Source organism: Eptesicus fuscus, chromosome 3 (genome assembly GCF_027574615.1).
Source record: "Eptesicus fuscus isolate TK198812 chromosome 3, DD_ASM_mEF_20220401, whole genome shotgun sequence".
Taxonomy (NCBI): domain Eukaryota; kingdom Metazoa; phylum Chordata; class Mammalia; order Chiroptera; family Vespertilionidae; genus Eptesicus; species Eptesicus fuscus.
In genome coordinates this window covers 78,869,829-78,894,695 of record NC_072475.1, presented here as the reverse complement: position 1 = coordinate 78,894,695, position 24,867 = coordinate 78,869,829, and the positions used below count along the sequence as shown (strand labels likewise).

The 24,867-nt window shown below is 41.7% G+C and overlaps 1 protein-coding gene across 1 annotated transcript in view; it reads right to left on the bottom strand.

Moving 5' to 3' along the window:
- The window catches only part of LOC114228509 (ferritin, spleen middle subunit-like), a 37,849-nt gene extending 20,529 nt beyond the window's left edge, over positions 1-17,320 (bottom strand). The window contains exons 1-4 of the mRNA XM_054709939.1: positions 17,225-17,320; positions 16,424-16,567; positions 15,336-15,461; positions 13,801-13,942 (exon numbers count right to left, since the gene is read on the bottom strand). Of these exons, the coding sequence (XP_054565914.1) occupies positions 13,801-13,942; positions 15,336-15,461; positions 16,424-16,567; positions 17,225-17,320 (508 nt within the window). The remainder of the gene's footprint in view (positions 1-13,800; positions 13,943-15,335; positions 15,462-16,423; positions 16,568-17,224) is intronic.
- Positions 17,321-24,867: the final 7,547 nt, after the last annotated feature.

Genomic DNA, 24,867 nt, shown 5'->3' with positions numbered 1-24,867 from the left:
TTTGACAAAGGAGGCACGACATACAATGGAGACAAGACAGTCTCTTCAATAAATGTGCTGGGAAAATTGGTCAGATACATGCAAGAAAATGAAAATAGATCACCAACATACACCATACACAAAAACAAACTCAAAATAGTTAAAGGACTTAAATGTAAGATGGGAAACCATAAAAATCTTGAAAGACTTCATAGGCAACAAAATAGCAGGCATTTGTTATAGCAATATATTTAACAATACAGCTCCTAGGGCAATGGAAACTAAGGAGAAAATACACAAATGGGACTACATCAAAATAAAAAGCTTCTGCACAGCAAAAGATACCATCAACAAAACAACAAGAAATCCCACTGCATGGGAGAATATATTTGCCAATGCTATTATGATGTTGTTCCTTCTCTCTGTGTAAAATCAATTAGAAAAATAGTTTTTTAAATGGGCCGGAAAGTTTGTTCTTGATGTGATGTAGATTTGACCAGGCCCAGTCAAACCTCACCACAGGCATCTAGAGCAGGCAAATTAACTTCCTAGAGTGATAGTTATCTTTCCTTTCCTCCCCCAACTCAGCCTCCCAGCAAGCCACAATGTGGCAAAAAAGTTTTCCCCAAAGTAGTTTATTCACTTCTCAATCTAGGCCTTTACCGTTCATTAACCTGCTAAAGAGTCAGATGTGCTCACCAGCTAACATAGAGTGCCCATGTGAGAGCTGCCAGACACAATTGTAGGTGGATAAACTATGCCACCTTGGTCTGTGCATAGCCATGAAAGTTCCATCACTGCAACTAGCCACTAAGAATAACCTGTAGAAGCCACTACCAGAGGGTTAATAAATTATCTACTACTAGAAATTAAAATTTATCCTGGGGACTTAGGGGACAAATTAGCCCATGACAATTATTCTTACACTTTTATATCCAGACAACATGGAACTCTGATATGGTTACAGGAAGAAAAAAAAATCTGTCATCATATCTATGTTAGCTGCTTTTCTCATTTTTAAAAGTGTGTGTATGTGTATGTTTAGGGGTGGGAGTGTTAATATTTGTCCTATCTAGTTTACAGGAGTTGTTGGAAGTACTAAGCCTGAGAAATAATTGGCAGCATCCTACAACTCCTAGATGATGAAAAATACTTCAAATCTCCTATTCCTTGATCACCCAAACACATCAGGTCATGAATTTTATGCAGGTGTAGTAAAACAGTCACGTTGCTTTTCCTGTCTCTAAAATAATCAAGTGGGCACTGTAGGAGCAAGGCCTGGAAAGACTTTAATGGTAGAATTATTGGCCATGTTAGGAAAGGCACCAGGTGTTAGACCCAGTGGGGTCCCATTGAACCTGGGTTTAGCCACCTTGGCACTTGAATTCTGGCTAAGAAAGAATTCTGAGCCAAGAACTCAAACAATGAGGGAACATTTTATTAAGAAAAATCACAAAAGTAGAAGAAGTAATTTGTAGAGGCAATGGGCTTATTTAACAAGTTATAGAGGCAAAGGGAGGGCCCTTTATTCTGTTCAGATTTTTTATTCATTTGATTTTTAGTTTCACTTATTGATAGATATGTATTTGTTTGGATTTATTTGCATATTTGCTCCTTATTGGCTTGTGGGCATGGCTTGTGGGCATGGCTTGTGAGTGTAGCAGAGTGATGGTTAATTTGCATATTGCTCTTTTATTACATAGGATTACTTTAGTCCTATATGTTCATTTGAGAGGTGTCACCATTTTCATATTTAGTCTTACTTTCCATTCTTCAAAGATTTTAACTCTTTCAGGAAGCACTTTTATTTTCTTTCATGTAGGTTCTAAGCTAATTTTGTTAGAATCATTCATATATATTTTATGTATTTGTAAATATAATAAGTTGTATTTAAAATGTTTTTTGTTTATGTAAAAGATTCATTGGTATATATTTATCCTGTATCCAGCAACAAAATTCAAACTTTCTTCTAAGTTATAATGGCTTTTTAATTCTAATTATAATATATCACATTAATAAGTCTTTTAAGAATAGAAACATCTTCTTTTCCTTTAACTTTTCTACTGTATTGTCTAGAATAGTTGTTCTGAAGCATGGTGATTTTGCCTCTCAACAGATATTTGGCATGTCTGGAAACAGTTTAGATTGTTGCAACAGGAAGAGGTACTATCTAGTAGGTAGACACCAGGCCTGCTGCTAGACATCTTACAGCACATGGACAACCCCCCATGACAGAGTCATTTGGCTCAAAACTGTCACTTGTGCTGAGTTTCAAAAACTCTGCTTAACTGTCAGAAAAACATGAAGTAGTGTTGAAGATAAAGCAATCTTGTCTTACTCTTGTTTTAATGTCTGTCATAGTCACTAATATGTATAAAATTAAATATAAACTAGTAATAATAACAAAAGGGAATTTATTCATGAATGCATTTTGAACTAATAATTCTCAAGTTGTAACAAACTCATCATGGCAGTGATTTTTAAGAAGGGTGAGTTGTAGCCCTAACTGGTTTGGCTCAGTGGGTAGAGCGTTGGCCTGCAGACTGAAGGGTCCTGGGTTCGATTATGGTCAAGGGCATGTACCTTGGTTGCAGGCTTGATACCCAGTAGGGGGCATGCAGGAGGCAGCTGATCGATGTTTCTCTCTCATCAATGTGTCTAATTTTCAATCCCTCTCCCTTCCTCTCTGTAAAAATCAATAAAATGTATTTAAAAAGAAGAAGAAGGGTGAGCTGTAGAAAAGATGTAGAAATAAAGAAGTTCACTATGTTATAACTGTAGCCTGGGCATGCCCTTCCCCCATAGAGTGACTGTTCCAGACCAGGCTAGTTCATCTCAGATAGGCTCCACTGGACCTGCATGTAGAAGCAGTGAATTCACATGTATATTACAATTAAAATGATGTATGTTACAATTAAAATAATGAAGGTCTTCACAGTGAAGGTCTTCTTGTGAGCTTAATATTTGCATGTTCAAACAGGTCTATTCTGCCCTAACTCTTAATTTTCCCCATTGTTTAGGTTGTTGAAGGAGGAATGCACAAGGCTAAGAATTGTAAAAAAATTATAAATTTACTAGAGGCCTGGTAACAAAATTCGTGCAAGGTGGGTGGAGGGGTTCCTCAGCCTGGCCTGCACCCTCTCGCAATCTGGGACCCCTCGGGGATGTCTGACTGCTGGTTTCGGCCCAATTCCACAGGGATCCCTAATCGGGCCTAAACCAGCAGTCAGACATCCCTCTCACAATCTGGGACCGCTTGCTCCTAACCGCTTGCCTGCCGCCTGCCTGATCACCCCTAACCATTCTGCATGCCTGTCTGATCACCCCTAACCATTCTGCCTGCCTGCCTGATCATCCCTAACTGCTCATCTGCCTGCCTGATTGCCCCTAACCGCTTCTGCCTCTGCCCCCGCCTCCACATTTTCATCCAGAATGACATCTGAAAGATCTTTCAGCTGTACAGTCTAATTAGCACATTGTGCTTTTATTATTATAGACTAGAGGCCCGGTGCATGAAATTCGTGCACAGGGGGTGTGTGCCCCTCAGCCCAGCCTGCACCCTCTCCAATCTGGGACCCCTCAAGGGATGTCCGACAGCCCGTTTAGGCCCGATCCCAATAGGATCAGGCCTAAACGGGCAGTCGGACATCCCTCTCACAATCCAGGATTGCTGGCTCCCAACTGCTCGCCTGCCTGCCTTCCTGATTGCCACTAACCGCTTCTGCCTGCCAGCCTGATCACCCCCTAACCACTCCCCTGACAGCCTGATTGGTGCCTAACTGCTCCCTTGCCAGCCTGTTTGCCCCTAACTGCCCTACCCTGCAGGCCTGGTTACCCTAACTGCCCTCCCCTGTAGGCCTGGTCCCCCCCAACTACTCTCCCCTGCAGGCCTGGTTCCCCCCCAACTGCCATTCCCTGCAGGCCCAGTCACCCCTAACTGCCCTCCCCTGCAGGCTTGATCGCCCCCAACTGCTCTCCCTTGCAGGCCTGGTCCCTCACAACTGCCCTCCCCTGCTGGCCTGATCACCCACAACTGCCCTTCCTTGCAGGCCTAGTCCCTCCTAACTGCCCTCCCCTGCTGGCCATCTTGTGGAGGCCATCTTGTGTCCACATGGGGGCAGCCCTCTTGTGTGTTGGAGTGATGGTCAATTTTCATATTACTCTTTTATTAGATAGGATTAGGTCACATGGAGATCAGATGGGTTGAGCCCCAAAACACTTCCAGCACTTCCAGATTGAAAGTCAGAAATTTTAAAGGACTCTAGGTGGGATTTTTTTGGCAGGAAACTCTCTGGGTGTGTCCAGATCCTAGAAAGTCTGGTCTGGAAGGGAAAGATAATGGTCTTAGCAAGTGGAATGTGATATGAGTGAAAGGGAATGTTGGTTGTTAAGTAGTCTAAAGGTCAGTTCCCAGGGGAGGGGGTGTTGATTCAATTATTTGATGAGACCTAACATTCCAGCTTTTTTGTATTATGAAATGATAATGGAGGTTATATCTTCTGTAGTTACTTCCTGCTGAGGGAGGACATTGAGATCATAGGCGGGTATACTTTGATTGTAGTCAGCTGGAACACTGTACAGATTCTTCATGGTTGGAGTGAGGGGTTGCAGCAGGATGATTATCCTGAGAGATTGGTTGGGGAAGGTTCAACAGCAATACTGAAGGAAAGATGAAAAATGGCACAGACTACATGGGCCAAAAATGTGGATGAGTAATAGAAATGCTAATGGTTGTATAAAGGGAAATAGCCAGGTATACCAATTTATATTCTTTAGCCAGTAGTCCCATGAATTTGATGGGCATTCTCTAATCTTTGCTGTCCTTTCTGTTATTTTTGGGAGGCATCCCTGACTGGGCCACACTGATTGATATAAGAACAACATTCTTCCTCCAGAAAGAGGTCTAGACCATTTTCTCCAGTTAGAATGTCCAGTCCTCTTGATTATGGGGGAGGTGGGGCAGCCACTAGTGAGTCTAGTTGATCCTGAATTTGAACTAAACCTTGGGAAATGTCATCTAGGCTTTCTTGTAGATCCTGAGATAGGATTTCAAAGTATGATAGAGCAGTGGTTAATCCACCTATGCCAGTCCAGAACCTGCTGAGATACCAGGGTTATGAGGAGAGGGATTATCTGGACTTCCCTTTTTTTGTTGGATATGATGGGTTTCAGGGACAGGTAAATAATGTTTATTGGGGGATACCTTACATTGAGTGAGAGATTGAAGAGAGTACATGTTCCTGTCCAGTTGGTTGGGGGGCAGATGTATGTGTTTTCCCCACAGAGGAAGAAAAACCCCTGATCATGGAGACAAGCTGAAAGGTGTAGAGAGAAGAGGTGGACTAAATGATGACAATCCTTTTCCTGGTTCCATGCTCCAAACTGAGAGGGTAGTTGCCATGGAGCTACTTATAAGAGGTGACAGATGAGAGGTTCAGATTCTATTGCAGTGGAAGTGGATGGGAATGCTTGAATAGAATGTTATCCAAGGGAAAAGCGAAAGGGAAGGGAAGGAGCAGTTGAAGCCTTGGGCCTGGAAGGTTGGATAAGAAGTAAAATGGACCAGCCATAGGAAATAACCATGGGCTTCCAGAAAACCTGGTAGTCAACCTGATGGGACCAATGCCTGAAGATATCTACTATGGTTAAGAGATATTTGGTTCTTTAATAGGAGGCATGTGAAGGATATCAATTTGCCGGTCTAGTCCAGGGATTTGGTCCCTTGCTTGATGAGTGGGGAAAGAAGGAGGTCAAACCTGAGGGAGATACTGAGTAACAAGTAGAACAGGTTTTGATATCTTGCTGTATGGAGGCTAGGCTAGGACATGTGATGAGGGGTTGTAAGAGTTGTAAAAGCAGGCTGTACCTTATATGTAGGGAGTTGTGAATAGCCCGTAAGTTATTGTGGGCCTGTCCCTGGGGAAGAATATATTTTGCCTGAAATTTTAACCAGGGATCTTCCTCAGTAGCCCCAAAAGTTAATAAGAACTGAAGTTCCTCTGGACTGTACTAGTATATGGGTGTTACATGAGATATGGCTAAGAGTTGGGGAGACAGAAGCTTCCTCTAAGCCCCTGCCTTGGCCTCCTGGGCTGCTTTGTTATTTCCCTGTGTGGACAGAAAAGGGGCCACATGCTCACCTGACTAACTCAGGGAAGGCCTGTGTGGCAGCCTTGCAAACACAAGAGACCTAGAGTAACCACAAAGGATGGTCTGTAATTAAAAACCTTTAATTAAAAAGCAGTTTATAGTGGGTAGTCATGTCCTAGGCCAGTATCTTCCTTAACAAATGATCCTGTACATATTGTGTTTTTGCATCTAAGATAACATACCTGTGAAATGTCAGGGTAACTTGTAACTTCCATTTTTTCAGACCCTTCAGGGAACAACCAAATGTTCCCGGGCACTAGGGCACAGACCATAAATTCCTTCATTGTTATTTTTATCATGTTAATTGTTGACTGTTAACTATGCTGTACCCAGCTAAGTAAAAGAAATATGTGTCCACCATTTTACTTTTTATCCAATCCCAGAGGTCCCCCTCCCATTGCTTTTTCCTAATCTATCACCAATGGAGTTCATATAACCCACTTACCATGGTACATCTCCCCCTCTGATCATAATGTATAAAATAAGGTGCAAAACTGCAATTCTCCAGATCATTATCCCAATACATTGAGATTCTGCCTCCTTGCAATTGTTGACATTTTGCTCAAACTCACAAAAATTCTTTACAGATTTGAATGTCTTTTTCTGTTAACACCTGTATTACAGAATCATTACCAACTTGGTGTCCTTTGCAGTGAATTATTTTTAAGAAGGCTAGAAAAGGGGAGAGAAGTTCCTAAATACCATGCTGGAAGACCTGTTGAGGCTTTCAATGATAGTGTCCAGGACTGTGAATTCATGGTGGAAATATAGAAAGTCTAGGCTCCAATCTAAGGACTTAAGCAATAGGAGAGAGCCTAGGTGGGGCTGCTTTAGAATACTAGGAGAAAATATTTAGATGTTTATGATTTAACCCAGCAATAATCCAAAACTCTTTAGTTTTCAAAGTTTTTGGAAAATTATGTATAGGCCAATGAGGCTTGAGAAAATATTGGAAGAGGAAGGAGCAGTTCCTGCCATCTGTTCTAGGAATGCAGATTCCCAGCCTCCAGCTGCTTGGATTTAAAACGGCCAAATTTTCCCTTAGAGATAAGATGCTAAGGAATGAGTTCCCCTTCTAATAGTAGCAGGACTGTTAAGAAAGGGTTTACAGTTTCTCAGTAAAGGAAGTTGTTCTTTGGGAAGGGGGCCAGTGAGAAGGCACTGAGGTTAGAGCAGTTATTAGAACACTAGAGGCCCGGTGCATGAAATTCGTACACGGGAGAGGGGGGAGGTGGCCCTTAGTCCAACCTGCACCCTCTCCAATCTGGGACCCCTGGGATCGGGCCTAAACGGATAGTCGGACATCCCTCTCACAATCCAGAACTGCTGGCTCCCAACTGCTTGCCTGCCTGCCTTCCTGATTGCCCCTAACCGCTTCTGCCTGCCAGCCTGATCACACCCTAACCACTTCCCTGACAGCCTGATTGCCCCCAACTGCCCTCCCCTGCAGGCCTGGTCCCCCCCCACAACTGCCCTCCCCTGAAGGCTTGATCGCCCCCAACTGCCCTCCCTTGCAGGCCTGGTCTCTCCCAACTGCCCTCCCCTGCTGGCCATCTTGTGGAGGCCATCTTGTGTCCACATGGAGGAAGCCATCTTTGACCACATGGGGGCAGCCATCTTATGTGTTGGAGTGATGGTCAATTTGCATATTACTCTTTTATTAGAAAGGATAAAGGCCTGGTGCATGGGTGTGGGTGGAGGCCAGCTGATTTGCCCTGAAGGGTGACCCAGATCAGGGTGGGGATTCCCTTGGGGCATGGGCAGCCTGGGCAAGGGGCCTGTAGTGGTTTGCAGGCCAGCCATGCCCCCCAGCAACCCAAGTGGAGGGCCTGGTATCTGGGGTTTACTTATCTCCTATAATTGAAATTTTGTAGCCTTGAGCAGAGCCAAGCCTCCTGCTTGCTCTGTAGCCACAGCCATTTTTGGGATTTATTTATCTTCTATAATTGAAACTTTGTAGTGGAGGCCAAGGCAGGCCAGGGCTGCAGGAGCTTGGCTTCCTCCATTGCCAGGGGGCAACCCAAGCCTCCTGCTCTCTCCATCTCTGTGGCTGCTACCATTTTTGTTGGGATTTATTTATCTTCTATAATTGAAACTGTGTAGCCTTGAGTGGAGGCCTGGGCCCACCAGGGTGTGTGGAAAGCTTGGCTTCCTCCATTGCCAGGGAAACCCAAGCCTCCTGCTCTCTTCGTGGCTGCAGCCATCTAGGTTGGGTTAATTTGCATACTCACTCCTGATTGGATAGTGGGCGTGGCGTGTGGGTGTAGCAGAGTGATGGTTAATTTGCATATTACTCTTTTATTAGATAGGATTAAAGGGGGTAAGAATGCTGGCCTTGGTGAGGGGTACCTTCACTGTGTCATAGAGCTTTGTGAGAAGACTAAAGTTAGGAACCCAGAGGCAAAAGTATGCAGTGAGCCCAAGAAAAGAGAGTATTTCTTGTCTAGAGGAGGGGACAGCTATGGAAGTAATACTGTATTTATGGTCTAAAATAATGGCTCGACTTTATGGGGTGAGAGTAAAACCAAGGCAGGTGACTGTGGTTCAGGACAACTGCACTTTATGAGGGATGCCCGGTAGCCTAAGTTGTGCACCAGAGAAGAACAAGAAAAGAGTGGATAAATGGGGTATTAAGTAAGATAAACTGTAGAGGTGAGGTGGCTAATGGCTGTGAGACTAATCTATCAACCCCCAAAATAGAGACTGAGGAGGGGACAAGGGTCTCAGTGAATTCTGAGAGGGCAGGATAAGTGGCCCCAGTGTCAATTAAAAGGGAGATTGGCTTATTTTCCACCACAATCATTACCTGAGGTTCTGTCCTGGTGATGTAAGTCTGTGGAGCCTTTGTCAAGGCCTGGGCAGCTTCAGGCTTCAGTGGTCAGTTCCAGGAGGTCTGAGAGCTCCAAACTGCATCCAGAGGTCAGCCTTGCTGGATGGGCTGAGGTCTTAACTGGAGGGACCACCCTATAGTCTGATTTCCAATAGCCTTCCCTTCTGCACCTTGGGCAGGGCCCAGGCAGGGGTCTCAGGTTTGTGCAGGGTTTGGCCCAGTGGCCTACCTTGTTGCATTTGAAGCATGGGCCTGCAGGAGGCTTAGCCCCTGAGTTACTCTTGGTTGGAGGACTGGCACTTCATTTGGTGTTCACAGAAGTGGTGGATGAGAGCTGAAATGCCTCCTTCTGGATCTCAGCCTTGGCCTGATCAGGATTTTATTTTTGTATTTGGATGTCTTCATCTCTACTATTAAAGACCTTAAAGGCCAGGTCAAGGAAATCTTTTCTGAGGGGTTTGTGGGCCTGTCTCTATTTTTTGAAGTTGTGATGTATGTTGAGGGTTGATTGGGTTATAAAATGGGTGTTTGGAAGAAAGGTCCCTCTAGGGAGGTGGGGTATAAAGTAGTAAATTTCTGTAAGGCCTCAGTGAGGCAGGAGATGAAGAGAGCTGGATTTCTTCAGGGCCCCAAGTGATTTCATTAATTTATCATAGTTGACCAACTTATGAGCAGCCTTTTTGAGTCTGGCAATGAGACAGGTGATCATGTGGCTATGGAATCAGAGCCCTGGAGAATTAACCTCATAGTCTCATCTCATGTCAATTCAGGGGACAGTGTCAGTGTCAACTGGGTTGACAGCCACGTCCAGTCTGTGGAGGGCATCAGCATGGTCCTGAGCTGTTAGTCAGATGTGCTCCTTCTCCCCTAGGTTTGGAGAGGACAGGATGATATAGATAATGTGCCATTTCAGGTCATAGGTCTGGGTTAGGTACTCAAATTAAGTAGTCAGGTTGGTGGAAAAAGACCTTAGTCTTTTTTCAATCTCAGAAAGGTCCGACATAGAGAATGGGAGATGGACTCAGACTATGTCCTCAGTTCCTACGACTGCCCTCAGTGGTAAAATGGGCATGGGAATAGAAGTGGCTGTTGAGGAAGGTGGTCTTTGGGTGGCCGGAGAGCTGTGTTAGGTGGGGAAAGTCTGTGTTGGAAATTGTGTTCTCAGGATTTCAACTCTCAGGGGCCAAGGTAGAAGGTGGTTGCTCTTTAGGAGGATCTGGGTTTTGGGAATCTACTGCAGGTGAGGGAAAGGGTGTATAAGTGGGTGGAGGTCAGTGTTCTTCTAAGTCAAATGTAGATTCAGAACCAGAAGTGTGTGAAGGAGAAGACTCTGATAGGTAGAGCAGGACTGACAGAGAGAGGATTGAGAACAGAGGGTGAAAACGGGAATCTCTGACTATTTTCCATTGCTGACAGCAATTATCTAAATGGCAGAATATGTTAAAATAAAATCATTGAGAATGATTATTTCATTTATATTGTGGCCAAACAGTGTTACAATAGAAAATAAGGTACTTGGGCCTGATCTCCCCTGTGTGTCAAAATTTTGAAGGAGATAGCCAGGAGGGCTTGTTTTAGGGGACACAGAGGGAGTGTTCCCCATAAGGAGAATAAGCATGGCTGATGAGGGGAAGGGTGAGTGACACACCACAAGTCAAAGGTAACTGTTTAGGGCAGGCATCCCACTGCAAAACAAATCACCATTAGAAATGAGGAGCGACCTTCCGGATTGGGCGTCCCCATTCCAGAAAGACCTGAGACCAAATGACTGAGGAGTCTTCTGGCCTAATGCTAGAACTATTGAGAGTAAGTGGGCAGAAGACTCGAGATGCGGGAAATTATGGAATGTCACTCACCTAGAGAAGATTGGCCAGTGTGGGGTGGAGGGTCAGCAACGTAGAAGGAGGGGTTCCTGATATGGCATCCTTCTTGGCTGGGTCGGGAGGGAGACCTAATTGAGGCAGGCAATCATGTCACTCGAGTATGATTAAGAAGTACCAGTAAGCCCAGGTTGAACTGCTGCTGCCTACTGCTCTCTGAATAGCAAACTCAGGGTGACTGAAGTGGGAGCAATGGCTCCCCTTTTCCATGGAACTCTCCCAGGTTTTGATACCAAATGTTAGGGTTGCCAAAGGCCAAAGTGTTAAAGAATTATAAATTAGGTTATAGGGAATCCAGATGGCCTGAGCCTCAAAATGGCACCAACACCCAATGATGGGGAGTCAGGGGTTTTAAAGGACTCTGGGTGTGTTTTTGTTTGTTTGTTGTTTTTTTGTTGTTTGTTTGTTTGTTTTTGCAAGGAACTTTCTGGCCAGTCCAGGTACTGGGAAAATCCAGAGGGGAAAGATAATGGTCTTAGCAAGTGGAATATGGTCTAAGCAAAAGGAAATGTTGGTTGTGAAGTGGTCTAAAGGTCAGTTCCCAGGGAAAGGGATATTAGTTCAATTATTGATCAGACCTTATATTGATGTGAAAGCTGTTAGTAATGTGGCAGTTTTCTTTCTTTGTAAATGATATATTTTGCAGTGAGCTTTTACATCCTTGATACTATAAAAATTTGCTACAACAGGTATTTTTCTCAATTTCTCTTCTCTCCTGGAACTATAAATTAGATCTTTCATTGGAACTCCATGTCTTAATATTTAAAATACTACTTGCTATTCCTTTGGCTGAGAATTTCTTAGCTTACTTCAATATCACTTGTTAAATTAGCTGTGTCTATTTCAATATTTAACCCATTTGTTAACTTGAATTTTCCCCAAATCATGTCTAATTGGATCTTTCTATTTCCCCTTCTCATGTCAAAAGAGATAATTCTAGGATTAAACATTTTAAGATTAGGTGTCAATTTCAGTTATCTGTTGAATTTATTGGCATGACATTGGTTAATAAAACTATAAAGGTTTCAAGTATACAACTCAACAAAACATCTGCACAATGCATCAGGCACTCACCAGTTAAAGTCAAGTCTCTTTCAGGCCCCATTTGTCCCTTCCTTGCCCACTTCCACTTAACCTACCCCCCTTTTCCTCTATCACCAACTACTGTCTGTGCCTATGTGTCATATTTTTGCTTAATCCATACACCCTTTTCACCCATTTCCCTCCCATCTGACAGCTGTCAGTCTGTTCTATGTTTCTATGCTTCTGTTTCTACTTTAAATCATTCTTTGTTGATTGTGTTACATGGGGTTGGGTCAAAAAGAATCTCCCTTTGTGGGTTCTTGTCCCACGAAGTTTGAAGAATAAGTTAGTGCACTAAACAATTTTAAATAAAAATGTGGAAGTTCATTAGAAGCATATACAAACTACTCTAGGCAGGGGTCCAAAAAGTGCACCCAATGAGGAGGGGTCTCCAAATGGGAAAAGCCTGTTCTTTCTCTAAAATAGGGAAAAATCTAAATCCTGTTCTGAGTCTCTTTATCTTTGGTTTATATATGCTGGCAGCTCTTTACATAGTATCAGTTTCAAAGGTCAAAGCCCACCTGATGCCCTCTCTCTCTCTCCCCCTTATCTTGCAACATTCCTCTATCCTCTGTGAATATATGACTTCCTCTTGTACTGGTCATATTTCTCTATCCTCTATGAAAGAATATCTTCCTCTTGTAACATTTCTTTATCCTCTGTGAAAGTAAGTTAAGCAGTCTGGTGTCTTGGAGCTGTCTCCTTCCCTTCACATATGCATTCCTCTCCCATGGATCCCCCTTTTCCCTAAAACCACCTGTCCTGTCTCTAAAATTCGTTTCAATTAGATTCCACATATAAATGAAATTATATGGTATTTGCCTTTCTCTTTCTGGCTTTTTTTACTTAGCTTAGTAATTCCATTATGGGTTGGCTTTCTTAAAGTGTTCTGGATACTTTTATATATTAATTTACTTAATCCTCTCATTAACTTTATGAAATAAGTATTATTTATCCTCCTTTAAAGATGTCTAACTTTTACACATTAATTTACTTAATCCTCTCATTAACTTTATGGAATAAGTATTATTTATCCTCCTTTAAAGATGTCTAAACTAAGTCAATGACTGAGATAAAAAGTTACTCAAGGCCATGGATCTAGTACATTTGGAAGCCAGGACACAATCCTATAGAGCCCCCTTTCTTCCCAAGGAATTAGCCAAACAAGTTTCATGCTCATTGCTTGCTCCTGAAAGTAATTAACCTAATTACAAGCTGCTAGCTTGCCCACAGTGGATGGTGTTGGCACATCCACACAGTTGTTTGCAGTCTTAATTGCCTGTGTAACTTCCTGATCCCTATGCATACTCAGGTTATGAAAGGGCACCTGGGTTGCAGCTGCCTGTCCTCTGTAAATCTTTCAGTGAGTCACCATTTCTAGAACAAGAACTCGTGTTTTCAAAGTTAGCTTTAGATTGGTTAGAAGAAAATTCTACTATTTTGTAAACTTTAAATATGTAGTATACATGTTGAAGGGGAGGAAAACATTAGTTAGACCTTAAGTTTTACTACTTAATTTATACTATATCTGCTTGGACTGTTTGAAATTCACAAAACTTGATCCTGCATCTGACTGTTATTTGGATCATGGAAGAAGGAAGAGGCTTTTTTTTTTTTTTTTTTTTGAAGTGTAATGGACCCACTGTCCTCAGAAAGCTTTCACCAAACTTACATTGATGGAATTAACCCTTTTTGTGCTTCAATAGCTATCTCTTTATACATAATTATAATGCAGAAACAGATTTATTTGTACACACACCAATGAAGGAAAGCAGTCTTCTGTCAAATGGAGAAGATCAACATTCTAAGCAGCTGATTTGGGGACCTACTATAATTGGAAGACTTGCTTTGTCGCCTTCAGATGTTAGGTCTATTTACCTAACACTTCAGCAGGCTTTTTCAATGGGTCTTTCTCCTTCTTGGCCTCATTTTCTAATTGCTTACGATAGCTTAGCTGGATTCTCAGGTGTTCTGTGTTTTCCACCTGTTCATCCAGGAACTTTCCCAAGAAGCATAGGAGCTACAGAAATAAATAGGGGAAGACCCTTAAGAACCTTGTCTGCAACAGGAAGCAATAAAAAATCTGACCCAGCCGAAACCGGTTTGGCTCAGTGGATAGAGCGTCGGCCTGCGGACTCAAGGGTCCCAGGTTCGATTCCGGTCAAGGGCATGTACCTTGGTTGCGGGCACATCCCCAGTAGCGGGTGTGCAAGAGGCAGCTGATCGATGTTTCTAACTCTCTATCCCTCTCTCTTCCTCTCTGTAAAATATCAATAAAATATATTTAAAAAAAAAAATCTGACCCAAATTGTAGTTCATAGACTCACAGTCCTGGGAGCTTGTCAGAAACACAGAATCTCAAGTCTCACTCCAGTACTACTAATAAGAACCTGCATTTTTAAAAAATAAAAAAAATTTAAGAAAAAGAAAATAAAAAAAAAAGAAGAAAAAAAAAAAGAACCTGCATTTTAAGAAAGGACTAGGCAGTGGATATGCACACAAAAGGTCAAAGTGCACTGATCTAAGACATTCAAGACCTCCAGGTGAGTACCAATATCCACTTTCAATGAGTATGAGTATTAAGGCATCTCTTCAAATTAATTTAAGCTACTACTGCAGTGGTTTCCCATGCTATTTAATTTTAATCACATGGAGATTTCAAGTAGGTGCCCAGACCCGATTCCTAAAGATTTAGATGTAAGTGGCATAAGACTCAGGTATTTGTACACCTTCAGAGCTCCCAAGTCAGTCCAATATGCATCTAGGCTTGATAACTTTTGTACAAAGGAATTTTCCTCACTTTGCTTTCCTGAGGTACTAAGGGTTTAGTTAGAAAGAAGTTACCACTGCAAGGTGGAGTGTTCACCATTAACCAGGAAGACTTCAGAGAAGTCTGTAGATAAGTCACCATTAACATTCACTTTTGCAGGAACCATCAGGGACAGTGGTTCTCAAAGTGTGGCCCCTGGTGAGCAAGCAGCAGCCATAACCTGAAAACAGGTTAGAAATGCAAATTCTGGAACACCACATGAAAGCCATTGAATCAGAAACTCTGGGGGTGGAACCTAGCAAATTGTGTGAATAAACCCACCATTTGACTCTGGTACCTATTAACATTTAAGCTCTCCTTGTCTAGATTTAAAAGCTAGCAACAACAGTCATTTTGTGTAATTATCCAGAATACATTTTTCCTGGGAAATGTTCCTCATTTTGTGTTCAATTTCACTCCTTCTTAAGAGGGCACCTACTTCTCCCATCTCCAATCTACTCCCAGAAGCAGGTTCATATACTTCCTTCTCAGAAAACAAACACATGTTGGATGATCCACTGTCTGGGACCCACTTCCCAGAAGCAAGTCATAATTCTGAAGTGAAAGATGGCATAGCTTTCAGAACCAGTTACTAACAACTTACATCATATTCTTTGTTGGCAGAAGCTGTGGTCTTCAGGTCCAGCAGGAGCTTGGTTAACTGGTCTTCCAATTCCAGAGCACACTCTAGAGCGCTTATGCCAGTTCCCCAGTTATCTATCTCAGGCCTCTGTTGGGGAGAAACAGGGAGGTCACTTCGGGAACAGCTTTCTTATATCCCACTTCTTGGATTGGATTATGTCTAGGTTGGGATATAGCCCAATAGTGTCTAAACTTTGTGGCATGGTGAAATGAGCCTAGCATCTTACTAGTAAATCCTGATGTCTGGATTTCAGATGCAGACATTGCCTTAAATGGTAGAAGTGCACCCTGGGCATCAGGATTTTAAAAGCTTCTCGGGTAATTTTAATGTGCTTACAAACCATGGGTGCCACTAGCACAGCTACATGCATGATTCCATTAGCTTTCAAATTCCATAATGGTGGTTTAATTCCATAACTACCACACATTTACTAGTTCTTTTCATAAAGCTGGAGTTAAATGAGCCCCTCAGATAAGTTGGCATGTTTATAGATGTCAGACCTCCACTAAGATTCAGATGAGTTCTATTAAGTGTCCAACACAGCCAAAACGAGTTGATTTCATTACAGTGAAGAGGTAGCCATTTCAAATACCTGGGTGTGCACCTGAGATAATCTAATGATGTGATAGAGGATGCTAACTGTTCTAGAAGAGGCCACTGGAGGTGTGCTTCTCAATCTGCCCAGAGCATTAGTCACCTGGAGAGCTTGTTAAAATACAGCTCATTGGAGCCCACCCCTAGAGCATCTGATTCAGTTTGTCCATGAATTTGCATTTCTGATGATTTCCCAGGTGATGCTGATGCTCCTGGTACAGAGACCACGCTAGCTGTGGCCCATTGAGAAAACGTAAGCAACTACTTACTATCTGCAATTTACTCAACATGATATGAAGAGGCTACAAAGAAGACAGATGTTTACCCTCAAAGTCAGTTTCTATAATCCTGTGTATAATATGGGTAAACCAACAAGTTAGGTGGCACACAATAATTTAGTTCTCTAGACCCAGCAGAGGCCCCATTAAAATCATCATGACAAATTACATAGTCACCTTAAACATTGGAAGGCAGAGTGTATTCCCACATTTTCTTAGATATTTTATGAATTGCTTTCCATTTTCCCTCTTCACATCGGCTTGGTCTTCAAAGAATTCAGCAAAAAGAGATTGTACTGTGTCTTCCAAGGAATTACAGGCCTGGGACAGGGGTGAGAATGGGGAGAAAATGGAGGTGAGACAAGCTGATTTTAAGGCTGGAAATCTGACACAAACTCACTTTCTTGTCTCTGTGGTTGTCCCAAAGAGACCTTCATTCAGGCTGGGGTCTGTGGTTTGCCCTTTGACTTCCAAAAGGCCCCAGCTGTTGTTCAAACCCAGGCTACCTCAAAGAAAAGCCACCCAGATTTTAACATGCTGGGGCCTAATCTTTGGCTATTATGGCCTCTTTAATGATCAGATTTGTGAACACCAGATGCTAGCACTTATATTCAGTAATGCTATAAACACAGGAAAACGCCAGTAAAAATTAAATGACATTCTAATGTCAAACTTTTTCACCAATCCTAACACATCTACATTAACACTAAAATAGAACATGGGTGAAAAATTGTTCAGTCTACCACCAGGGTCTGATACCCAAAGGTTTGGCAACCCACTGGAACGAATTGTGATTCTCCCTATCATAGCCCATAGTTTGCAATCACAGCTCTAAATCATTAGGACACAAAGCAGCAAAATCTGAGCCACTATATTGCTGTTGCATCTATCATCACACCATAACCACCATTACTAAGAAGACACAGGATATATCAGAGCTGAAACGTCCCTCCTGTTGACTCAAGAACCCATACTAACCATAGATAAGTAAGCATCACTGATGTGCAGCTTATAAGATGCCAATTTATTAACAGCAACACTACACTCTGCACAGAGTGGTTTTTTTCCTTCCATCTCAACTTTAGAGAAAAACAGGCATAAAAAGTGCTGTGCTACACAGCAACCTAAGGGACTTCTTAAATACTGGTAGGCAGATAGCCACTTTCATACAGCTGAAAACTAGATGAAATTCCCCCCAGCTGTGATTAACAGCTACTCATTTGTGAATGAGGACATTGTTTCTGCATGAAAGAACCAATCTCATCAGAGAAAAGGGTGTATATGGGGGAAGGTGAAAATTAATTCTCCTTAATATACAGGCCAGTGTTAGAGTACTCTCTCTTTCTCATGTTTTTTCTATGATTTGAGAGGACTGGTCTACTTCCTGAATAGAAAAGTGGTAACAGAGTAAATATATTAGCTTTAATATAGTCTTTTCTTTAAAAACAATTTATGGCACTTCATGCTAGGTTCTATGAGGAATCTAAGAAGATTCACTAAAATGCAGTATTTGCCTATAAAGGACATAACTCCCACCCCATAAGGCTACAATGCACATAATTGATCTGAAGACAGGTCATGATGGGGTTTCTGAAGCGGCAAAGCACATGTAGCTGAGGGGATTCTGGCAGATTTCACTGATAAATTGGCATTTGAAACTGGCCTTGGAAGGTGGGTAAGAATGTAGGGAAACAGAAATGGAAGAAGGGCGTTCCACCTGGAGAACTGGCATACACAGGCTGCAGGGATCGGACATAGTAATGGTTTCTCATCACTGCAGTAAGACTGCTGCATTTGGGAAGCTTTTGCTCCCTTCCTCAAATGGTGTCCCAGAAGGTCTGACCTGCCTGAACATTTACCACTTTATTAGCCTCCTTTTAGAGTAGAGATTGTTTTACTAGTACTTATCTTGGTAATCTCACTGCCCATAATGAAGTGATTTGTAAATGATAGGTGTGAACTCAAAACTTATTACATAAAAGTGTAGTTTACATGGGCAGCAGTGTTATTTCCTATGGTTTGGTGGGTCCTTAGATCTAGCCTAAGCCATGTCTGGTGGAACTGACATAGAAGTGGCAGGTCACCAAGTCTATCTCTAGGAGTCAGTGAGGAGCCTGGGAGTTTCCTGATGGACAGCTATCCTGAGAGAAGGAGCCAAGCATTCTAACTTTGGCCCAGTCACAAGGATAAATGACATATCAAAGGGATGAAGTCATTACAAAAAGTCACAGTATCTGTCACTTTTACTTCTTGACCCTGCCCTGCCCTTGTACCTAATTGAATTTATGCCTTAGTCCAGGCGTCCTCAAACTACGGCCCGCGGGCCACATGCGGGTGGGTTTTTGCCGTTTTGTTTTTTTACTTCAAAATAAGATATGTGCAGTGTGCATAGGAATTTGTTCATAGTTTTTTTTTAAACTATAGTCCGGCCCTCCAACGGTCTGAGGGACAGTGAACTGGCCCCCTGTTTAAAAAGTTTGAGGACCCCTGCAGTCCCATAAGGCACTTTAAGCAAATGCTTCCCAAACTGTAATTTGTATATAAATCACCTGGGGTTAAGCTCTATATGCTGATTCATGGAGCCTGAAATTCCAAGTTTCTAACAATTCTGCTAAATGTTGTTGGTCCTGGGACCAATGCAGTGCTTGGCATGCCAGAGCTCCCAGGACCTCCATGGCAGCACCCTGGGGGAGACAGCAGTGCCAGGGCGCTCAGCAATATCTAGCTGACTAATAGTTAACTGGTTTTGTTCATAGTGTGTGTACAACATCACCTGAACTCCCAAAAGAATTTGGGGGGACTTTTCAAGAGATTGGGGTCCTATGTGAGCAGGTAGAGACAAATACCAATAAAATCTGGATCTTTACTTACTGTTAATGTGACCCCATCTAAAGTGTGGTAAATCTAAAATATAAAAATTTTATTTACTGGAAGATATGTGAGTTTGGATATTTCTGAATAGATCATCCTAAGATCTTAAGAAAAGATAAAACCTTTTTATGTAAATATTCCATGATTCTACCATTCCATCTGGGTCAAAACACAGAACTGGATACATATGAAGAAAATGTTCTTCTTTTTTAAAAAAAATATATATTTTTATTGATTTCAGAGAGGAAGGAAGAGGGATAGAGAGATAGAAACATCAATGATGAGAGAGAATCATTGATTGGCTGCCTCCTGCATGCCCCCTACTGGGGATCTAGCATGCAACCTGGGTATGTGCCCTTGACTGGAATCGAACACAGGACCCTTTAGTCCACAGGCCCACGCTCTACCCACTGAGCAAAACCAGCTAGGGCAAAAATGTTCTTGAGGGTTAAGTATTATTGAGGAATATTTTTATCTAACAACTTAAAAACAACATCACAATATACAGATTAATGGAGAGGAAATAAACACATCAGCAACATCAACAATATTCATGTTAATATGGTAGCTTTACAGGTGGTTTTTTTCTATTTTTCATATATTTTGAACTTTTATATTTTCATTTTGATAAAGCAGCCTAACAGCTACCTTTCTAGAGAATTAACACAATGGGAGCTCCACATACATTCATATTTACGAACATATTGTTTTTTCTTATTGCAATGTAATGCTAGATCATTGTGAACTATTCCAAAATTATAGAAATATATAATGTAGAAAGTGAGAGCCCATTGGTAGCACTGTAGTTCCAATATATATTTCAAATTTAATTTGATTCATGATACCACTATTAAATTTTGGTAATCTGATGAATTGACTTTTGAATTATGGGAAATGGAAATGCTCAGACTGATTCATACATCTCCTAACCTGGAATGTGCTGAAAAAACACACACACATCTTTTTAAAGAATTATATAACTCCAGCCATAACTGGTTTGGCTCAGTGGATAGAGCATTGGGTCCCAGGTTCGATTCCGGTCAAGGGCATGTACCTTGGTTGCGGGCACATCCCCAGTAGGGAGTGTGCAGGAGGCAGCTGATTGATGTTTCTCTCTCACCGGTGTTTCTAACTCTCTATCCCTCTCCCTTCCTCTCTGTAAAAAATCAATAAAATGTATTTTTTTAAAAAGAATTATATAATTCCAAAGTTTCAGTCCTTACAATGTTACTTGACTTTGTCATCTCCCTAATGATTAAGGAAGAGAAAAGGTGCTCTCTTCTGGACTTAATTCTAAACAAGGAATTTTAATCTTTAAAATAAAATATCTTTAGGTGAGTACTTTCATTCCCTTTATTGTGTTCTCTGTACATCTATATTCCTCATCCTATCTAATAAAGAGGGACTATGCTAATTGACTGCCACTCCCTCACAAGATGGTGGCACCCACAGCCATAAGATGGCAGCACCCAGTCCCCTCAGCCCTGCTGGGGGGTGGCAGGTGCCGCACGCCTCATCCAGCCAGAGTCCCCCAGTCCCTTCAGCCCCACCTTATCCAGCCTCAGTCCCCCAGTCCCCTCAGCCCCACCTCATCCAGTCAGAGTCCCCCACTCCCAGCCCCTCAGGGGAAGGCAGTTGGGGGCGATCGGACTTGCAGGGGAGCATTTATATGTCTATCAGGCTGGCAGGGGAGTGTTTAGGAGGCTATTAGGCTGGCATGCAGAGTGGTTAGGGGCAATCAGGCAGGCAGGCAGGCAGGCAAGTGGTTAAGAGCCAGCAGTCTTTGCGGGATCGAGCCTAAACCAGCAGCCAGACATCCCCTGAGCGGTCCCAGATTGGAGAGTGTGCAGACTGGGCTAAGGGATATCCCTCCAATGCATGAATTTCATGCACCAGGCCTCTAGTTAGTTTATAAGTTTTGTGAGGCATGAGCCTAAGTCGTAGTCATCTTTGTATGTCCCTGAACATTTAGTAGAAATGCTCAAAGAAAGCATCCAATAAATTATGTTGACTGAACAATTTGAAAGGAAAAAGAAACCTAAATGTTGAAAGTTGTTGGTTGTCAAGGAAGAAACAATGGGCAGAGCCAGATGAGTACTTTGCATGTTACAAAAGCAGATGTTACATTATGGAGATGGAGAAAGCCAGGAATTCCATGTCATGAGTCTTTAAAAGAAAAAAATAACATTTAACACAATCTGGGGAAGTGAGTGGGTTCTTAAATGTTACAGAATAAAGAGTGAATGGATTAATTGTTCAAAATAGCAAACTGGTAGGCTTTAAAAACTAAGTATGGTAATTCTGGTGACAAAAAGAGAGATGGCATCTACAGAAAGCCCTGTGCCTACACACATATCTGTAGCACCTACTTCCAGGCTCAGTGCAGCTATCCTTTCCTCTGAAGCATGTTTTCTGACTTTTCAGTCTGGATTTGGTATCCCCACCTTTGTGCTTCGTGGTTATAGGAATTCTTTCCACACCTTTGTAACTGCTTGCTTATCTGTGCCTTCTCTATCAGTTCATGAGCTCCTTGAAGGCACTTGTGTTGTGCTATGGAGTCGCCATCATCTAGCATAGAAGAGGAAGTAGCAGGTCATCAATAGATATCCATTCGCTCTGAAGGAATAAGTAAATGGTCAAATATTTAAAGGAAAAAGAAAAGAATATGGAAGGAAAATACATGATGAGACTAGAAATGTAAAATGAATTATCAGGAAACATAAAATTTCATGTGTGATGGGGTTATTTATAATAGCCAATACATGGAAATAACCTAAGTGTCCATCAGCAGATGACTGGATAAAGCAATTGTGTATATATACATACACACACAGTACAATATTATTCAGCCATAAAAACAAAATCTTGCCATTTGGTACAACATGGATGGACCTCAAGGGCCTTATGCTAAGTGAAATAAGGCCAACAAATAAGACAAATATTGTATGCTCATTCTTATATTGGAATCTAAAAAACAAAACAACAACAAAAACAAGTTCATAAATAAAGAGAACAGATTGGAGGTTTTCAGAGGGCAGGAAATATGGGAGGGGGTGGGAGGGAGAAATGGGTAAAGGGAGTCAAAAGATAAAAATAAATGAATAAAGAAATTTTTCTAGAAATGCAAAGGACAATTTTTAGAATAAAAACAACCTGATTTCAAGGCCCACTTTAAAGTGGGAAGAGGAGTGAAGATATATTCTTGCCTTTTAGGTTTCTCTCTATAGTCTCACTCCTTATGGAACAAAATAAAATTAAAACATGCTGAAGTCTCCCAGCTGGAACAAAAAGATTAATCTTATAACCGCCCACCCTGAGCTACTGTTGTTCTATATATTTTGTCAATTTCAATGTAGCTGCCACCTCATCCGGTTTTCTGAAGGTAGTCAGAGTCTTGTTTCAAAGGTAGCCAGTGACTTCCCAATTTCCAGAGTCCAGTAGTCAGCACTAAGGTTTTCTTATCACAGAGTGCAGCTCTATATCCACTGACCACTGTCCTCCATGATGCCCTCTTCCCACTGCTTCTGTGCCATTCACCAAAAGTCCTAAGACTTTTTGTTTCCCCTCTCCCTAAATGTCTCAAGTGCTCTGTCTTCTGAGTTTGAGCCCATCCTTTTGTCCTAAATGTTCTTTTGGGAACTTTTCATCATTCCATCTGTGGGTATCTCACAGATCTACCCTTTCAGTCCTCACCTCTGTCTGGACCCACATTTTTATTTATACAGTGCACCAGTATCTTAAGTTCAAATGTGCTTTTCCCTCCCTCTGCATTCGTTCAATCTTATCACTTCTAGAAGCAGGTCCTGGTCCAAGCTAAACAGTTAGACATGAGAAGAAACATACTCTAAATAGATATAGAAGAAAAAGGGAACTGATTCTTGACTCCTGAGTTTATAAAGATGTTGATATGGGTTTAAGTTAAAAGGTTTTAAGTATGTGTTTTCCAAAAAGAGTATATGAATTCTTTGGGACATGAGTGAAAACAGCTTTCACCTCTTCTGCTAATACTACTGGTTGACAACTGCATGAAATCATCATGGTTTCAGGTATGCAAGAGCAATGTTAAATGTCCTTTCTATTGCTGTTGGATGAGGACTACTCTCAGCAGTAGCCCAATGACCATTGTTCCTTGATTGCTTAACAGAGGGGAACCTGCATGTACCCCAATACCTTATTCCCAACATTTTCCTAATTGACCCCTTCTTTTCAATTGATCCATGACATTCTTAGGACTTCTAGAATGGATGTTGAGAGCATTGAATAGGAAGGGGGTGGGTGGCCAGGAAGCTCTTATATCCAGGCAAATGGTCAACTAGAGAGATTTTGGCTGTTTGGTGGGAAAATTCTTTTGATAACTATCTGAATCAAATTGATTACCTTTTGCCTCCCCCCTGCCCTATATTTCTAGTTCTTTTTTCTGAATTTCAGATTTCTTTTAATCTAAAATCCACAGGCTCAATACTTTTGAATGATCTTCAAAAATTTCTTTCTCTAGTGGGCATTTATAAAATTATCTGCTTGCTATATTTCACCTTTTTTTAATAAATAACATTCCAAGCTCATTACCCACCCTCCCTAACACTAAGTATGGTGTGATGTTCCCATGTTCTAACATGATCCCATTCATCCCCTAACCCTGGCCTTTGTTGATTGGTTCTAGGCCATTGTTCAATTACAGTATTAGGAAGACTTGAGTTGCAAGTAAAAGAAAACCTGATGATTAAGAGTACCTTAATTTACTTTTTTTCCCATAGAACAGAAACTTCAAAGGTAGGCAGCCCAGGGCTGGTGCATCTGCTCAAGGATGTCATTAGGACTCAGGCTCATTATATCTTATGGCTCCACAAACTTGTTCATGGGACTTTCATAATCTTGGTACAAATGGTGGCTGGAACTCCATATCTAACAGCATATTACTGTAGGGAGGAATTATTTGGGAGGCTGAAGGCAGAGAAAGTAAAGGACTAAATAGACAGTTATTATGACTTTCTTTTATAAAATGATTCTAGGATATTTGAGTATAATATAAACTTCTATGAAAAGCTAATTTTAAAATTACTTCAGTTATATTCCACTGAGAACACTTGGAATTTTAGCTGAGTCCCACTTTCCTGCTTTACTGAGCCTTGCCCTGGCTGCTCCAGTCCTCTGCCTATTATTGATGATCCATCTGGAAAACTTTCCCATGTCACCAACCTCTTCTATGCCAGGACAGCTCTTTCTGTGCCTGTGCCAAGTATCTGTGAGAATGACAATAATCCCAAACTTGTCTCACATATGCTTTTTTGTTTCTTAATCTAAAAGGACCCCTCACAAAAGGCCTCTTCAATCATCCAATGTGAAATCTCCTAGAGAGTTGAAAGAGAAACTGAATTCCAGAGTTGAGGTATACCTGGACTGTGAGTCTGTTTTTGTGTTAGCATCTGTTTTAAAGGTTTTTCTACAAAATATTCCCGGAAGTATTTTTTCTTCAGATTCCATCATCACTAGGTCTATGTTTTGGATCAAGGAAATGATGCAGAGAAAATAAGTACAATTCAAAGATTGTTAGACCAGCTTTCAAGAACTAATGTTGTTATCTAAGGTAACCTTTTGGGGTGCTACACAACATTGAGCAACACTGCTCACCCAATCAGATGACTGCATTTAAGTTAGTGGAGTGTATAGCTCCAAGCATTCTTTGTCCTACTACTTCCTCCAGCCCGGAACTGAAAAACAATTTATAAGAAAGGTTACTCTGCTTATTCAAT